Here is a 19,958-nt window from a genome sequence, read left to right on the forward strand (position 1 = left end):
GTGCTATTGAATATGGGCCGGATTAAAAGTCTGGTTTCCGAATGAGTGCAGTGGAAAAAAATTTCCTATTGAAAACCGTATACGATTCTTGGTATCTTGTTATAATGGGATCTTTTCGGATTTTTAAAATCCACTAAAGCAGTTCTGGTAAAAGTAATAGTTGGTGCGTAAAAACGGCAGTTTATGATTAGAAGTACGCATTACATAATTGTCTATTATTATGGTCATTCGGTCATGGTATAGTTTGAGGCAAACCAGAATTTTACATTGCAACTTTCACCATAGTTACTGAATGCAGTGTAATTAATACTAGGTAGAATTTTTGCAATATTTCTCGGTGACTTTGTGTTTAGATAATGCTATATTATAGTTATCTTGAACAAAGTGGGAGCGACAATAAAAATGACGGATTATGTTACTACGTAGTATGTTGTTACACGTGGATTTTATGTCCTCCAGACAGTATCTTAACATACTACAATTTGCGATAAGCATTAATTCAAAACATGTACTACGTACTTTTACTCACCATTGGAGTTCAAGTTGAATTTAATTAACCTAGGCTAGTTTCACACAAAGTCATCGAAAAGTACCTACATAATTCTGAAGGAAAATTATAAAATGGTAGACGCGCAGATTACATACATTGAAAACCTTATCTTGGAAAATCCCCCTTTTACAACCCAACATTTTTGTTGTGTAAAAATGACATGGCTGTGACTCAATTTCCATAATAATACCTTCCACGCACCTTCCGAAGGAAGCAGTCGGTTTAATAAATCAATTATGTAACCAAATCCTCTTATGTACGAATAAATTGGTATGATCACCTGACTATTTCGCCGTGGAAAATTTTATAATTACTGTAGTGGGTGTGATAAGTGGAACATGTAATGGTCTCGTTGTTGAACAGGATACGGCGTGCCGGATTAGTCACCGAAAGTTATCAAAGCGGGTGCATAATTTCGGTTTCTTATCTTACCCAAAAACGCACAAAAAAAGGCGCGAGGGGTAAGTAATTTCCTAGTTGTCTTTACCAAAATTTAGTGGTAGTTGCAAAGTTAGTTTAGATGGGATGGTTGAATTGTCGTTTCTATTTAGGGAAGGTATACTGGGGATCCAAAATAACTGCACACAGTTTAAATTTGCCTGAAAAGAACTTTACGGTGATTGTTTAATTAGCATTACTATCCCCCGCGGACAACGTTAGAATAAATATTTCAATACATGAACCGGAGCATGTAACTGTGTGCTCGATAAATTAATGTTTTAATTAATTACTTGTGATTATTGTTTAGTGATCTATTAAGTTGATCCACCACTTTTAAATAAATGATATTTGGTATATTACCAACTTTATAAATGTTTAGCTTTGCGGGAAATTGAAACTGTCCGCAGTCATTTTGGATCACCCGGTATACTCATACAGTACGTCACAGCCGGAATGGCAGAGCCGTTCTTAGGGTGGAGCCAGGTCTCGCGCTGAAAAAGGCCTCACTCCCGCTAAAAATTAATGTTTTGTTCAATGAAAGTAATATAATAACATTTTAATATATAAATATACAGGGTGCCCATTATGTATGAAATATAGTACACAGTGAATTTTTTTTAAATGCGAACATAGGAGTCAATGTAATTTCCCTATGTTCGATTTTTAAAAAAACACATCAATCTATTGAGTAGTTCAAATGAGTAGTAGATACAATTGCCAGCTGTCACATTTTTAAAAATACCGCCGTCCAATTTAATTACGAAATCGGGTAGGTTATGGCTTAGAATGTCAAGGAGGACACTTCGAACATTTATTGTAATTGTTTTCGTTATTTATATTCTTATTTTCTTCATTTAAGTATTGAATAGATCAAATTAGTAGAATACCAGGTGCACATGACCTACTAATAATTGAAGGTTGGTTCACAATGAGTTGTGGTGTCAGCGCGTGCCCTGTGAGACCAAGTTATTGTAAGTTTAAGAAAGATTTATTCTAAAGTTGCTATGGCCTCACATTACATGGCGTCTTACCGAGCGTTCTTCATCATCAAGACTATAGAGTTGCTGTTCATAGTCACACAAGTTGCGCGTTTTGCTGGTTGGAATCTGAACCGCGCACACCTCATAGATTGATGTGTTTTTTTTTAAACCGAACATAAGGAAATTACATTGCATGCAAACTCCTATGTTCGCATTTAAAAAAAAACTCACTGTATATTTCGGTAAAGATCGACTGTATACAACAATTTTTTATATGAAAGTTGTTAAACATTTTATTTCCCATAACACTCCATTGCTTTTATTCCAGAAAACAAATGAATAACGAAAATAATTGAATTCTTTAAATAGCAACGCACATTTTCATTAGGCTCATTTGATAGAGATTTTTTTTCTCTTTTCAGTGACATAACACGTTAGCACCCGTGTATGTAGAAGAAATTAATTTTTATTTCAAGTTTTTTGGGATAGGTTATGCCACTGCCTTACAGTTAATGATGAACATTTTGAACATTAATTGCAATGAAAACCATTTTACTCTCGATTTTACTGCTAATTTCGTTTTGTCTTCAAGGCTCGCTTCAAGGTTTAATAAGAAACGTACACGTTCATATGTTTTATTTTGATGTAGGATATCTGGATTAATGTTATTCATCTAATTGTGATACATTTTTTTGAAAAATTTTCTTGAATAAGGGTAATAATATGTTATATCATCGAAAAGGGAAAAAAATCTCTATCAAACGAGCCTAATGAAAAGGTGCATTGCCATTTAAAAAATTCAATTGTTTTTCGTTACTTACTCATTTGTTTTCTGAAATCAAAACAACTGAATGCTGCCATTTATGGGAATAATGTTATATCTATTTGATATTTACCGAGATATATAGGTACCTACTACATTCCAAACATAATGGGCACTCTATATAATATAATATATATGTCTGATTACCCGCGCAATATGTTCAACTATTGATTAATTAAAAAACCTACGAACGAAATTCACATTCGTACGAGATGCATGATCTCCTCTCCCTTTCGCCGCGTGACAGTCATTCAAAGTGCTTAAAATGACGACTTTGCATGTATAATATTCCAAAAATTTCCGGAGTAGGACCCACTCCCCCCGAGGGTCCTCCGGGGGTATTCCATAACCCCCCTACTATTTCATTTTTTTAACATTTGTGATTCAATAAAAAAAACTCTTCTCTTCACTATTCAGCGACAATTTTCGGATCAACATATCAATGATGTGTTCCTGCGTGCAATAAGTGTACTGATCGCATTTGTTTCAAACAGAGAAGGTGGTTACGTTAAGAATCTTCTTTACCTAAGCGCAACTTTTTTTTACATTATAGTGTAGATAATTATAGTTGCGAGAGGTAAGATGATATTCTTGCTTTGTCAACTTCTGTCTTGGTCCTTAGTTAGTTCCCGCCGACACTGTGCAGCGGCGCCACTTGTTACAAATTGTTGATTTGATACAGACTTTATTTTCAAAAAATATGATTTCATTTTTTGGGGAAATGTTTAGAAGTGACGGTTTACTTGTTCCATAAATCTTGATCGAGAGTAAAAAATAAAACACATTAGCCAATAATCGGTGCAAAACAATCGGTATTCAGTTGCTATAAACTTAAAAAAAATGGGCCGAACATTTTGTAGATAAAGGTCTAAATTTATAAAATAGTTCTTAAAAAAATTGTTTTTTGAAAAACAGCTACAGCGCATGCTCTTATGGAAATTTATCTTGGGTTTAGTAGGTGCAGATGCGCAACCAATAAGTAGGTGCAATATCCACAAAATTATTCTTCGGTGTTTATTGGATGATGGTATTTTCGCAAAATGTAGTCCAATTTTTAAATTCAAATTCAAAAAGCCTAACCTCCTCGATTATAATAACAGCGAGGGAATTACTTATGGGCATAATAACTATGTTATGGGCTAGCCTTATTCAACTCGCTGAATCAGTTCCAGGTATTTTAATAATTCACCAATTGCAAGTGAAATGAGTCATGATTTTGACTCGAAAAGCACGCAAAATGTGATTCTTCATTTACGAAATCTTATACTGGAATCGTAGCATATTGAGGCTCGCCCCGGTATGCACAATAACGAAAGATAGGTTGTCCGCACGCAGACCCAAATTTCCTTTTTCGGGGGGGGGGGGGCGTTCTTCTGAAATGTTTGGTTGTTCAAGTTGAAGTACACCAAAGCGTTAAATTACGTTTGACTGTGCAAAGTAGGTGTGTCATTTTCCTTGTAAATACAAATTTGATGGAAAAAAATGTGGAGCATAGTTCTCAGATCGTATTCAAATGCGTAAGCTGTGATTCCTTGGCTTGAAAATGTGACTTTTATAAGTTACTAATGTTAATAATAATCAAGTATTTTGGTATTAGATGTGAAATAACAAAGTTCATGGTTTCACTCGTACAGATGGAAATGAACAATGATGTAATAAGCCTGTAGTGAGATATTGCCGAATGTAATGGTGAATTGTGTAGAAATGGGTCCATACTTTACCATATCGGGCGAGATTTATTTTTAACTACGACCGCAAATTACAGAATTGTCATCTATTAATATTCTACACCACCTCCTGGTGGATTGACTAGCTGACACGATCGTTTATAATGTAGTGTTTTGTTTTGTACAAATTAGCCACACATTTCTGTAATGGCCAATCACTAATGGCTTCAATCAACTTTGCCTGCCAAGTGATGCAATTGTTTAGCTGGGAATACATTTAATTCACAAAAGTAACGATATGCCAATAGGAAGTTTAAAAGTAGCATCACATGTGGTGGGCACCAATCAGTGCCCTGGCTATAAACAATTTTGTTTGTACAGCTCGTGTCGGATATTTTGCACAAAATTTTCGTCGTCGGTGATTCAGAGAGAAATGTGTGGTTCACGCATAACACTTTACAAAGCGTACGTTCAAATAAATTGGCAACTTCATTCAAGGCGAAATTGAATCATGTTTAACAATCATACTCTCGGGAATTAGCAGAAGTGGTTGTGCTTGAATCACTATTTAAGGTTTTTTGCGTTGTAGTACACGTGCCATTAGCTTGTAGCACATGGAAAAGGACGTAGAAGATTAAATACACAATTCAAAATAGCAGGAAAACATCGAGTTTTCCTATTATAGCTTGGAAGGATTCTTTATCTGTGTTTATTTTTGCATTTGCTGACCTTAATACTACTAACCTCGTTATGTCAACAGTTAAGGATTGGAACACGTTGTTATAACAGCATACATACCTCGGACTCGGACCTCGCGTTGGTCCTTCACGTGATATCAGCTGTGTCCTTATCTGATAAGAGGGTGATGCGGAGCGGGAGGGTCAAAACTACTTGCCTCGATTACCGTCGCTTAAATTACAATCGGCAGCTTGCCTGTGTGGCGTTGGAACGTTTTATTATTGAACTTTGACAGTGACGTTTGTGTTTATTTCTTTCGTATTAAAAATTACGCCACTCTACGTCATAGTGGTGGGTGTGTTACTCTCTAGGCACTTCCATTGGAAGATTCGATGATAAAGCACAAAATGACATGACAAATTTTAATTAATCAAACCCATCTCAGATTTTGACAATATTAATTATTTGGACTTATTTTGGTTTCAGGACAACACCGATCGGGTGAAGAAATTTTTGAGAAATTGGAGCAAAACCATCGTTGTACAATAGCATAAACGAGCAAGGGGATGGTTTACTTGTTGGCGGATTGGGGTATGGGAGAACATGAAACACGAAGTAGACATTATGCAGAGCAATCTCAAGATTTGCTTTGTCTTGAACAGCGGGACGAATTTGATGAAGTTGATCTTCACCCCCTTAGTAATCAGGTAAGGACCACCCTCGTTTTTGTGTGCGCCAATTTCGTTTGCGAAATATTCGCGGAGAAAGTTATCGATTTCTAATTTGCCGTTTAAATGGGGACACAACTCGGCTATTTAACCTTACGTTGCATTCGTTAATGGCAACAAATACCTACTCCCACGCTGTTTATGTTGCATAATCTGCCAATTTTTTCCATATTAAATCAACCTTGCACCAAATTGCCACACTCCACTTGGCACCTAGCATACAAAATATCCAAAACTGCAAATGACATCTATTAATCAAGGCGAAACATACTAGCATATACAGGGTGGCCTTTGTAGAAATAGATACCTCCTCCCTCCTAGCGTCCCTCATGTACCGCTTATTTGTTTTGGATGCACATTGACAGTGAATTGAAGGTGGGGGAGGTTCAAGAGGTAATATGGTGTCCGAATGGCTATTCTTTGGAAAATAGTGTGGACACCTGGACGGTATCATTTGAGCATGTAGGTATTGTGGACTTTGTTCTGTACGGCGCGTTTAATCTGAACGCTACACCAAAACAATGTAATCGACTTTGTTGACAAATAGACGAGTGCAATTATCAAGAATATTACAGAGAGCATATTTTCAAATTTTTGCCCTCCACAAGGGGTGTTCGTAACTTCTCTAAGTGTAGTCTCTAAGAAAATGCAATTGATTCTTTCTTCTTTAAATCAGAATATTCCCTACGCCAATTGTCATGACGAAACAGATAAATATCAGTTTCCAAGTAAGTAAATTAAATTCACTAGAAGAATCACTATCATATTATCAGATTCGTATATCTCTGACGTATTGATGTACCTATTACTCTAAGCATTGATAAGATTTTCTTTGGGAATATACTTATCCATTTCCTTTTTTAACGCATTTTCCAATTCATGTTGGAAGGCGCTATATGGCCACTTTCTCCGTACATCCGTCCGCCTGTCCGAGGCGTTAACTACCCTACCCCTACAGTTTTCAAGATATTTAATTCGTTATTTTTGAATTCGGTAGCTTTTTGTACGAACGTGTACGGGTGTTATAACATTGTGTTCCAAGTTCAAACACATTGCGTTAATCCAAAGTTCGATAAAATGAATGCACGTGGAAGGACTGCTTTATCGCTCTGGCACCTCAACGAAGAAACCCAATCGCATATTGTAAAAATCAAATGTACGCATGCGCAATCTGCGCAATGTCAACTATGTCATTTATAATTAGATTTTTCTTTAACTTTTTCTTCGAATAATTAATAAATGTAATTCATATTTCCTTCTGTTTTTATCACATAAAAGAGAGCGCATGCGCTCTCTCCTGCATCGATGCGTATACCACGAGCAGCTGTTATTCTGTGTCCTTCTCTTTCACACGGAACAGTACGGTTGTCGCAATTCTACGTAGCACGCAAGAGAGAAACATGTGTATCGTTCCGTGTGAAAGAGATCTTAAACCTACAAATACCCTAGTGCAATTTCTTATACAGAGTGGTGACTTGCGTCACGCATCATAGGGATTTCAATGTAAAATTCATAACATGCGATTATTGGCTCCCCAAATTATTTTAGAGCAAAAATGTATTAAGGTTTTTTGTAGAAAAAAATTTTTTACGTCAATAAACCCTATTAGTTTTCAATTTTTTACATAATAAAGACGGAAAATTGGAAAAATAAAACCCGCATCTTTTTCAATAATCTGCGATGCCATGGAATTTTCTAAAACAAAAAGATGTCCAGTTATCAATTAGCAGCAGTTCGAAATGGATTTTATGATCGACTTGGTTATTGTCTTGCAGTTAATGGTGACTTATTCGAACATTTATTGTAAATTGTTATGTTAGGAAACCATTTTTAGTAATTTGATCTTTCTTTATGTTGAATTCGCTGTTCTAAATACATATAATACTTTTTGAATTGATTTGCTTTATAGCAGACATTCCATGGCATGACGGATATTGTAGTTTTTGTATTATAAAATTCCATGGCATCACAGATTATTGAAAAAGATGCGGGGGTTATTTTCCCAATTTTCTGTCTTCATTATGTAAAAAATTGGAAACTAACGCGGTTGATTGACGTAAAAAATTGTTGTCTATAAAAACCTTAATACATTTTTGCTCTAAAATAATTTGGGGAGCCAATAATGGCATGTTATGAATTTTACATTGAAATCCCTATGATGCGCGACGCAAGTCACCACCCTGTATACAAATTATAGAAATTAGTATAGTAGCGGCCGTCGGCGGCAACCTGAGTGTTCCGTCGGCGGAACGAACAGACGGACGGACTCGCGCGTACAAAGCGAACGGCCTCGCGTATGGTCGAGGTCGGCGGTAGGAATCGGATGGGTTCACAGTAAATGGCGGCGGTCACTTCGCAAAATCTAAAACAAAATTACGGCCAACTCCCTAACCTGAATGAAGGCAACAAAACATACATCTGTTTCTTCTGCTTCATAATTAATTACGCCTTCCGCCGACATTGGAAAAAATATGGGACTGGTGTCAAAATGCAAATTCTTAAGGGCGCACTTAACGGATGTAATGGCGACTTCACCGGAGGTTGTTAGCTGTAACCCATTCAACTAATTACGGTTAATTATATTTATCCAAATAGTAGGAATGAAATCCCCAAATTCGGCAGTCCAGCAATGCCCTTTTATTTTTTGGAATGTGAGGTCAAGCGATGCAAACTGCACGACCTTGCCGGTTTCAATCCTGGATTTTCGTATATCATTAGAAAACTAAAATGGATTAAGGACCTAAAACTTAATAAGCTTGATTCTCTTCTCCCCGGTTGCAAAGCGAATTCACTGCGAAACTTACGTGCGTTAACGGCGGTACGATAAATAATTAAACAAAATGAAACCACACAAAACTCATTCCTCGTCTCCTAGAACAAATACGTAAATTCCGAAACTACGGTTTCTTAGTAACCAACAAAACGTTTCTAGATACCGGGTGTTCAGCAATTCTGGTCAACTCCACAAGTATACGGTGTGGTCATAACTTCGGGTATGAACTTCAAGGCGGAAAATGGGTGCTTCGTTACAGAACTTCGTGTAAACGTTAATTCACTAGACTAAACTGAACTGTGGTCCTACTTACTGGCGTCGTGTAGATACGGCATTAACCTTCACACGAAACCAGTTCATTGGATGCAGTCAGAATGTCCAGTCGGCCCGGAGCCATGGATGAGTGCGCATCATCGGTGTCGGAAAAGAAGAAAAGAGAGTTGAAAAGAGATTCAGGCGGTGTATCATCTCAGTTGTTCAACTGAATAGGTTGCACAAACATTATTCCCCCTTATACTATTCGACGAATTTCATATTCATATCTGTATCCCACTTTTGAGGTGCCACTATAACACGCAAACATATCCCATATTGTAAAAATCAGTTGTGCGCATGCGCAGACTGCGCAATGGCAACATTTTATTTATGCAGATATTACTTTGAAATTTTAACCATATATGCCTCTAGTAAAGAAAATCACAGCGCACATAGCTATGGCCTTTTGGGAAGTACCTACTGATCATTCATGGAAAATGCGCTGAAGTTACTCGCCTTAGGGCGAAAACCTTTTTACCTGTTCTTTTAACGCAAACCGTACTGAACACTGATAATAAAAAAAATAAAAATGATCGTTTTAATCTTTGCTAGTTTATTAGACTCCCCCCTGCTCAATATCGGCAAACAACCCGTCCGTTTGGTTAGACCCTAAGTATGTATTCGTCACGTTGTCGTCTGAATTTGGTAAAAAGTGGAGTTGTGGGAATTTATACTTAATAATTTACTTAATTAGTGGTGGAGCGAACGGTGGAAAGTCAAAAACACTATAGAAAGCTTTCTAAGTTACACCAGGATATCGGAAGTGTACTCACCTTTTTTATGCTTTCTAACATTTTCTAAATTCCTTGCGAAGATAGGACGTGAACTTGATCCTACCCATTTTATTATTTCCCTTATTCTTCATTTAAGGAAAAGGTTATAAATTTCTTGATTGTTGACAGTATAATATTATTTTCAGGTCGGAGGACATACAAGACTTATGGTATTGAATCCCAGTACAATTTGCAAACCGCTGAACTATAGAGAATTAGAATTCTACCGAAATATTCAAGACAAAGACATCAGACATTTTGTACCAAAATATAAAGGTAAGCCGAGTAGGTAATAAGCCAGTGTTCGAACAAAGACTAATTTCAAGTGAACTTTACGAGTAACAGTGAATAATTTTTTTACTTACGTAATAAGAACTTTCACTTGCGTAAGTCAAAATTCCTGAACAGAGTTTGTGATAATAATGTTTGAACAATTCTAGTTCCTTTTTATAATCAAATTTCTCACACCTGGAATTGTTCAAAGGGTTATAAGCAATTGTTAATAGTTAGTGCTAGTTTAAATATATACATTATAGTACTATTTTTGTGTTGTATGAATTGAGAATTAGCAAATAAATTGTTTTAGTACAGAATTCTAAATTAGTGAAGCATGTAGAATGATTTTTACCTAATAGGTTTGTGAAATTATTGGAACATGTCGCCTAACATTAATCGTTGTCATTTTATTTTTTTGTTTACATAAATTAACAATAAATGTCATGTGTTTGTCTGATACATACGATCTGCTTATTTATTATTTTATGCAAAAACTGCATAATATACACACTTTACTACATGCAGCTTTTGTTGAAATTTTTCATTTAAACAGTACTAATTGGAAACGATCCTGGTTGATCACTATCAAAGCTTTTTAAACAGTTTTTTAAAAAATGTTTAAATTTTAATTTTTTGAGTAATTGTTCTGTATGAATGTCACCGATACAATTTCTTTTTCCAATTTTCTCGGTTTTTGAAAAACATTCGAAATTATCGTACATCAGTGCAAATGTTTAATTGAAGTAGGTAAGTATAAAATATTAAAAAAACCTTAGTAATTTTTACCTTTGAGTACGACTGATACGTATGAGTGATTTGATTAGACATCGTTATGCCACAATCATTTCTTTTATTGAGGAAATCAGCATCGAGCTGGATCTGGGGATATACAGCCGGCTGCCTGCTGCCTGGCCCTCACCTCGATCACTACTTCATGCGTCCATTCGGGGGTTTGTATGGACGACTTCAATTTCTTCCAATGGTTGCAAAGGCTCTTATTTACACACATACATATTTTATTTAGTGGAACGAGAATGAGTTGAATTTCATTCTCATTCTATTAATGTTAACCAAAAATCTTTAGAAAAGTCACCAAAATCTTATGCAAGCATAATTTGAGCACTATTCATATAACTCATTCTAACGATTATTTTCCATAATATCACTTCATCTAGTTTGTGCGCTTTATAGACTTACTTTGTGATGTTATGGGTAAATAAGTTGGCTTTTTCTCTTGATTTTCCGCCATCAATAATTAATACTTTTGCTTATAAATTATCAATTATTTATGTCTCGCTGCATTCGAAACATAAAAAGTAGTATATAATATACAAATTTTGACTTACAATAATTTCATCAAAAGTTATTATTAAAACACTCCCTTTTACTATAACTATTTCCTTAACAACACTTCTAGGAACATTATTCTAACAAACGGGACAAATTGTTTCAGGAGTTATGCAAGCAACCTTATGTGGTGGTGCAAAAATGGAGAAACGATACAGTCCTAGTTTTCGAGACGATTCAACTAGATCTAAGAGTGGCTCCAAACGCAAACGAGAGGATGTTGTAAAGTAAATATTTTTCAATTCTTTTTAATTATTATACGTAAGCCTGGCATAGCAGCAAACTTAACAATGTTTTTAACTCAATCAGATGATTACCTAATATTTTTACAATTTGGCGTTTGCGAGATAAAAGCATTGCAGTAAACGGCAAGCATGATTGATGTTTTAAATGTTTTGGATAGCTTCCCTTGCCAACTCGAGTTGCGCACCTATAAAAGACAAATCTTAACTCTACTTAATAGGTAAAGGATGCTTAAATTAGTACACCTACTCAAATTCCTATTTTAAGCTGAAATTATTTACTACATCCCGACTTGTTTATAAATTAGCTACTTTATTTTGGAGTTATCCCTGTGACAATGAATTTGGGTTTATCTCTGGCAGAGATTAGATTGTGTGAACCCGTTTTGTACGCTAAATTGAGGACCACTTTTGTTATTCAAAACAAGTCTCATAATTATCAAACAAGTAAATGAAATTTTAAATACCTTTCGGAATAATTGCATGATAGTCGTTGTACCAATTAAAAGCTCCTTCACTTTTATTGTGTTGAAAATTCGTTTTATTTCGCAGGAGGTCAGACAATATTTTCTCGTTAGATTTTGCAATTTCCACTTTTCATCTGACCTACGCTAAAAATTTCCCAAGTACCTGCATTGCATCTAGTGGGTTTTGCATTCATTTCAGACAAACTATGCAAAATGTAATAGTAAAACTTCGTGAATTCCACCTTTGAGTTTGAAACCTGTGAGAAAGCTGCGGTTTTTTTTATTTACTGTCGAGAAACTCTGGAACTCTTGTGATTGTTGAAGTAACATAAACACCAAGAAACCGCAATAAAATTTTGTACGGGCTTCGACATCCGCAGCAACCAAACCAGGTGCCAAATTCTTGATAAAATAGCTTCCTAGCTGAAACCAGATATTAAAAAAGGTTTTACATTGTTTATGCCTAATGCCCACTGCAAAAAATCGAACGAAATCAAAATAACCGTTTTATCGAAAAAATTGTACTGACATTTTTTCTTCGTTTTTTTCTAATAAAACGTATAGAATAATTAATAATAGCTTCTACAGGGTGGTTTAAATTCGAGACTCACCATTGGGATATCTGTAGCGGTGAGGGATGCAGTGTAGGTTAAATTGGGTCAAAGTTGCCCATTTTTGTGACTAGAAAAACGTATTTGAAATTTTTGAAAAATCTGAAATAGCTGACATCGAAAAACTGAAAATGTCAAAATTTGGTTTTAATTTTCTCTAGCTTCAACGGTCGAAAATGGGCGGTTCTCGTTAGGACCTTTTTCTCTAACATGCTAGATGTAGGAGCCACAGATAACAAGGTACTACTCAAAAGGACAAACAAACAAACAAAAATGATGTGTCACAGGTCTTACCTGCATTGCAATACATCGCAAAATACTACTAAGACAGCTTACTATGCATTTGTTCATAGTACAATATCATATGCGATCTTTGCTTGGAGACACCAAGTCCACACTGGCGGTGTATTTTTAAGCTGCAACGTAGAGATATTCGACTGGTAAGCAGAATGGGTTATAGAGAGGACTGCCAAAAGGAGTTTGTAAATCTTAAAATTCTAACTTTTCCAAGCATCTAAATTCTCTAGGCTGTTTGGTTTGTAAAATGTAACATTTCAAAAAATCATTATGCGGGTCACTCTGTAATTGGGCGCAAGTCTGTTGAGGGCCCAGGATAAGAGAGGGATAATAATAATAATACCTTTACATAAATTGACAAGAAAAATGTCAAAATCAAATGTGTTACATCCATTTCTCAACAAAACATTCACGGGTACCTAGATCCTGCTGAATCAACATATGACGGCGATGCATTGCAATGAATTTCTTTTTTTTCGTTTATCTCGTTCTGTAAAAATCCAATGTGGCGTCCATAAGAAATAAGAAAGTAGTAGCCTTATAGGCTTCTACATTTGCGTGTTATGTAAATTCTGATATATGCTCTGATAATCTGATAAAATCCGGCTCGTTATTTTTCGGTTCCGTATGCTCTAATATGCATATCCAATATTTGAATAAAATTGCCAACATACGCACATACATTGACGGAAAAAATGTTATTCATTAAAAGTTGCTTAAAATGATATAAAACGTCGCCATTTGATGGACATGTCCAAAAAACTGTGATCGCAATAACTACCTAGCTCAAGCTAGGAAGCTAAAAATGTAAAACTGCGCATGCGCTTTACATTGCTTATTGAGATACTTCAAAGAAAATCTTGGTAGTAACATGGCAATCTTTTAAAATTATTTTATATGCCATTAAGGATCGCTTTGTGCATATACATGGCTGAATATTTTTCCGTTACGGCAATATATTATTAACCAGCCGAAATGGGGTAACCGTATGCAATGAAAAAAATATCTATATTAGACTTCCAAATTTCAATTTCAGGCAATATTCACATTCCTGCAATAACATTTTGGTATTTTTGTATTCAATTAACCACAAATAAATTATCAAAAGCAATGTAGACTCCTAAAATGTAAATATAGAGGGTCCCGCAACAGTGCGTCGATTTTTCCTCTTACCTCCTAAAAAATATAAAAAAGAACTGTATATTTTTAGTTGTGTCGATGTCATTTGTTAACCTTTACATTGAAACCTATTTACTTTTTGATTTTTTATCAATGTTGCCATCCTATTAATTTTTTTCCGAATAATTCCACATAAGCAAGTTCACATTAATGAATCGTACCTATGTTATTTTTGAAGTTAAGAAATACGTAATAATGTTAATCCGAATAAAGGAAAACACGTTGACACTGAGAAAGGTGGATTTAATGATACAGGGTGTTCACAATAAAATGGTAAAATTTTCGAATTTCAAAGTACCATAACTATTTTTTTTTTCAAATGGAACTACTGAACTGTCTAAACCTCATAGTTTTTAGGTTATTCAATATTTTTCACAAAAGTACCTACCCATTAATTAATTAAACCGGAGTAGGCCATGATAATAAAAAAACAAAAGACAGCCCGAAAGTTAATAAGCGTCGCAAATTAATTATTTGGAGCAAGTGTTACTCCCTATTTCGTAGTAAAATAAGGTTAATCAAAAAGGTGAATTTCAAAAAAGGTGAACTTAATCTTATTTTACTATCGGCGTACTGTAGGGGCTCACAAATGACATCGAAACAGATAAAATATACAGTGTTCTATTTAAAAAAAAATCAGTTATTTATTTACACCGTAAAAATGGGACACCCTGTAAATTCAAAAATAATTTCTATATATGCCCAACGCTGTATCCATCTATAGTTGACATTTGCACAAAAAGGATTTTTTATATTCTTTACCAGGTATGGAGCTAGGAAAGACCAGATGTACCATTTAAATTCTGAAAGTGATAGAAAGTGTTATTTAAATTCATATAGAGAAAAGCCTAGTTTGGTTAACACAGCATTCGTTATAGTACTAAGAGGAATGAAATTTAGGTAGCTCGAATCTGACGTATTTGCTATGTGTTTCACAAAATATGAAGTGGCAAAACCGACAACTGAGTGTGATTCTCTTGCAACTGAGATATCTGGTGTGATGCTGAAAAACTGTGTACGCGTATGTAACTGACTGCCCATTTTCTAATTAAATTAATTTGAGTTTTAAGGGATGTTGCCAAGTATCAAAATATTAATAGTATCTTTTAAGCCCGAAGAACATGTTTGTTCAATATAAATTTGTGGTTCATTTAAAAGAACGCAGCTTTGTATGTGGTTTCAGTGATCATATTAGTTGTGTTTTGCATAACCAATGATTTATTCAAAAGCAAATTATTGGGTATGAGCGAGGCCTACGATACTTACAGGCCGGAGCGCTCTTAAAAGTCACGTGACGTTAGGAGTCATATGAAATACATTACGGCTTATGGAAAATCCGTGCGCGGCTTCACTATTTATTTTTTTACTCCGGATCCGTTCAACATAGAGCCACGAAATTTCAATGAGAGCTTGTCAATAGTACACACAATCAAATTATGGTGTTCGTTAATTTTTAATAACACTAAAAATAATTAATTTTTAGGTTTAAAGTATTGAAGATAAAACGATGTTAGTAAATCCGCGTTTTTCTATCTTTACATCATCATATTTCTTTTTCTAGGAACTATATCATTATAATCCTTTCGGTGTCTTAAACTAGAATGATATGCGCCTCCAATTATGCGTATATGATGCCTTATCTGATATTAGTATAGTTTTAACAGGCCCTACAAAATCGCGCATTTATTATCCGCGCAGAGAAAAATTCAACATGCGAGAAACTTTTTTGTTATTGCTATAATTGTATCACATATATCGAATGAATTGTGGCCAAAGGACACAAAAATGTTCTTCAGAAGGAATTTTTAAGAAATGGTCTCTTGTTTCCTTTTTTTTCAGCATCTGAAGTAAATAGCGCGATTTCAGAATAAGTGAACGCGCAAAGGAATTATTATGTTTCAAATAATTGTTAGTAATCGATTTTCAAATTGTGTTTGTGAGATTCAAGAGGAGTATTTTGCATCAAAGATTTTGTTTCGTCGTGTAATTTAGCAGAAGATGAGGCGATGTTAAATATAAGTATTGAAATATTCTAAGATTTAGAAAACGACACAACAGTTACTTCGGAAAACGAAAAAAAACGGCACTGCCTATTCCTTACAAGCTGTACTTTTTACTAAAACTGCTGTAAGTTGGATAGAAAATGCTATTTTTTAAAACTTCCTTATTCAAAAGGTTATTTTTATTTATTCATAGAATGAAGATGAAAGCCTACGATACTTACCAGGCCTCTTAGGCGGACAAGGCAAATTTCCCATTTCACTTTAACACGAGAAGGTATAACTAAAATACTTTATGTACTGCAAAATTCATATTAACGAAGATATAAGATATACTCCATACTTTTGACTGATAATATCTTTAATTTTATAGTTTAATGTAAATTTGAATCTCACAAACACAATTTGAAAATGGATTACTAACAATTATTTGAAACATAATAATTCCTTTGCGCGTTCACTTATTCTTGAAATCGCGCTATTTACTTCAGCTGCTGAAAAAAAGGAAACAAGAGACCATTTCTTAAAAATTCCTTCTGAAGAACATTTTTGTGTCCTTTGGCCACAATTCATTCGATATATGTGATACAATTATAGCAATAACAAAAAAGTTTCTCGCATGTTGAATTTTTCTCTGCGCGGATAATAAATGCGCGATTTTGTAGGGCCTGTTAAAACTATACTAATATCAGATTAGGCATCATATACGCATAATTGGAGGCGCATATCATTCTAGTTTAAGACACCGAAAGGATTATAATGATATAGTTCCTAGAAAAAGAAATATGATGATGTAAAGATAGAAAAACGCGGATTTACTAACATCGTTTTATCTTCAATACTTTAAACCTAAAAATTAATTATTTTTAGTGTTATTAAAAATTAACGAACACCATAATTTGATTGTGTGTACTATTGACAAGCTCTCATTGAAATTTCGTGGCTCTATGTTGAACGGATCCGGAGTAAAAAAATAAATAGTGGAGTCGCGCACGGATTTTCCATAAGCCGTAATGTATTTCATATGACTCCTAACGTCATGTGACTTTTTCGAGCGCTCCGGCCTGTAAGTATCGTAGGCCTCGGTATGAGTAAACATTTGCAATAATGCACATTGGTGCAGCATTTATTTACCAAAAATTATGTCCTAACTTCCTGTAATTTTTATTGTATATTTTTATTTCAAAGGATGTCTTCTGTCCTTCAAGTTCTAAAATTATCTCTTAGATATTCATCTCTAATATAGTTCGATTGAGCTGCCTTTTACATGTAATTGGTGCATGCATGTGCATCAGTGCAAGGGGATGTCTGCCAATTTTCAACCTATTTTTAGCTTCAACTTGCGTTCAAAATGAATAATGATTCAGATTGCATTGTGCCTTCTGGGATAGCAATATTGCATTCGTTGAGCGTCTAAATTTATTCTTCTGTTCAAAGATTACTTTGGCAATCATGTGCGTAGCTCTCAATAATGTCAAGTAGTTTCATTAAAGATTTCATAACCAATGAAAATTGTAATAGCAATAGTAGTATGAATGATGTACCTAACATAGTATTCAAACGTAGAATTTTTTTTTAGGATCAGAGTGCATCACAATGGTAACCCGACAGACGTAATGAAAAGTATCTCTCAATCTGACAATACGAATAAGCAATATTTTTTAATGCTAGAAAACATCACTTCACACTACATTCAGCCGTGCATATTAGACTTGAAAATGGGTACGAGGCAACATGGAGACGACGCGTCTGCTGAAAAAAGGTACAAACAAATCGCCAAGTGTCAGGCGAGCACATCTGCTTCCCTAGGAGTCAGACTGTGCGGCATGCAAGTTTATCAAGGAGATACAAATCGGTATTACAAAAAGGACAAATATTGGGGAAGGGAACTAAATGAAGATGGTTTTAAAAATGCCCTGTATAAGTTTTTCCATAACGGTTACGGGCTTAGAGTTAATGTGATTAGAAAAGTAATTACGAAATTAGAACAATTACGGCAGATAATCGAGCAACAAAGTAGCTATCGATATTACTCGTGGTATGTAGTTTTATCATCAGTTTTTGGGTATAACTATAAAGTGTACTATTTTTCCAGTTCGCTTTTAATTGTTTACGAAGGAAATGTAGCCATTCCTAGTACAACCACAGAAAGTTCTAGCAACCTAGTTCCTCATTTTTGTGATTTTACCCAAGAATCCGAAGACAATAGTCAGGAAGTGCCCTGCTGTTACGACGCAGATACGAGTAATTGTTCAATGGATTGCGGCCACGACGAAGTAAGCCAAGACATGCACCATCGCGGTTTCGGCGAAGCGGCTGCGCGTGGAGCGCAATCTAGCGATTTTTATCCTATATCTGAGGAGACAATGTTCTTAGATACACCGCCCAGTATTCCCCGTATTACAACATCAAGTCCGGTAGATAGCTGGATGATGTACTCGAATAGTAGTAGTGACGAATATTCCCTCTGTGGCCAACTCCATGGAGGAAGTTCGAATGAAGATACTTCGGATTTCGAACCGACATCTCCAAAAAAGAATAAACCTAAGCATAGTAGTTGTAAGCTTCTGCAGTATGCAGATTTAGAGTTAGAAGACGAAGATGACGAGGAAATAGCACCTTCCGTTTCACATAAAAATGTTCCGAAGCGACTGAGGGTGAAAGACACCTTAACTGTAGCTTCAAGCTCAAGATCTCGATCTCCTAGTATAACGCCAGTCGATGTTCGTATGATTGATTTCGCAAACACTACTTTTGCCGAAAAATCTTCTGCCTCATCATCATCCTCTACAGTTCACTATGGACCTGATGGAGGTTTCTTGACCGGATTGGATAGTTTGAAAAGATTACTTCTACAAATCGTATCGGAAGGTTAATACGATCACCCGACCTCCAAGGTGGTGCTTCCCCGCATGCCGCGGTGATTGCTATTGAAAAGAACCAATTGAATTTACATTTAAGTACCACAGATTCCAGCCTTAGGTTTACAAATTTGTGATTTTATTTCAATAAAGCCGATGTCTAGATGATGTGATCAGAATGATTTTTTGTATTGTATTTATTTACACGTCAATTTGTTTAACATGTTAAATATTCTTTTGTAACTTATTTTTAAAAAGTGCAAGGACGGAATATGATTAGCCAGATGTGTGGTATCATGCATTTTAAGTGTAACAGTGACGATTGTTAAATTTTATCCCTGTGATTTCTGTATATAGACTTTAAAGATGTGAGTGAATGTAATTTCTAGACATTCCAGTATTTTCGTGATGTGTGATTTTGTCTGTTATATCCAATTTTTGATCTACCTATCGCATTAATCTCAAAAGCAAAATTGTTTTTACTGCACATTTGCAATAATTACCCTTTTATAATATTCCCAAAGCGGGACCATTTTGGATTAACAGCGTTTATGGAATATGTTTAGGAATTATGAATGGATTTTTTTGTGTTGAGAATGTACTCTTGTTAAACAAAAAATATATAATTTAATAACAGTTTCTGTTTGTATAACCAAAGTGTACTGTCCATTCGACTCCACAGCTTAGAAATGAGGTAGGTAAACATTTAAACAAAATTAAAACAAAAGTTTTGTCTAAAAAAACTACAACTAAGTAATTTTGTCATGTAATGGCATGACATTACAAATCGAATTTTACTTTAAAATAGAAGAGGAGCGTAAGGTAAGTGACCCCAATTCAGACAGTGGCCATACTCCAGACATGTGCTATTCAAAATAAGAAAACTAAAAGGATAGAACAGCAATTAACTTTATTGAAGAGTGAATTTTATAGCAGAAACATATTTTTTC

General features: G+C 35.0%; 1 protein-coding gene across 2 annotated transcripts; it reads left to right on the top strand.

Moving 5' to 3' along the window:
• Positions 1-779: 779 nt before the first annotated feature.
• Positions 780-19,176, top strand: LOC116182324 (inositol hexakisphosphate kinase 2). 2 transcript variants are annotated; one of them, XM_031502848.1, is made up of 6 exons: positions 780-1,011; positions 5,626-5,846; positions 9,875-10,004; positions 11,458-11,578; positions 17,727-18,185; positions 18,243-19,176. In XM_031502848.1, exons 2-6 carry the CDS (start codon positions 5,706-5,708, stop codon positions 19,021-19,023), a joined length of 1,632 nt encoding a protein of 543 aa, XP_031358708.1. In that variant the 5' UTR covers positions 780-1,011; positions 5,626-5,705; the 3' UTR covers positions 19,024-19,176. The 2 variants fall into 2 exon arrangements, with proteins under 2 accessions (XP_031358708.1, XP_031358707.1); XM_031502847.1 differs by lacking the exon at positions 780-1,011 and adding an exon at positions 5,316-5,490.
• The last annotated feature ends 782 nt before the right edge of the window (positions 19,177-19,958 follow it).

This window comes from Photinus pyralis, unplaced genomic scaffold (genome assembly GCF_008802855.1).
Source record: "Photinus pyralis isolate 1611_PpyrPB1 unplaced genomic scaffold, Ppyr1.3 Ppyr1.4_unclustered_Scaffold4719, whole genome shotgun sequence".
NCBI classification, from domain to species: Eukaryota; Metazoa; Arthropoda; class Insecta; order Coleoptera; family Lampyridae; genus Photinus; species Photinus pyralis.

What these genes read in the sequence shown, in the direction of transcription:
- LOC116182324 (XM_031502848.1), top strand. Translation starts at nt 5,706, where the DNA reads ATGGTTTACTTGTTGGCGGATTGGGGTATGGGAGAACATGAAACACGA. An exon ending in AAACGAGAGGATGTTGTAAA is followed by an intron (nt 11,579 to 17,726) that starts GTAAATATTTTT and finishes ATTTTTTTTTAG; the next exon opens with GATCAGAGTGCATCACAATG. An exon ending in AGCTATCGATATTACTCGTG is followed by an intron (nt 18,186 to 18,242) that starts GTATGTAGTTTT and finishes CTATTTTTCCAG; the next exon opens with TTCGCTTTTAATTGTTTACG.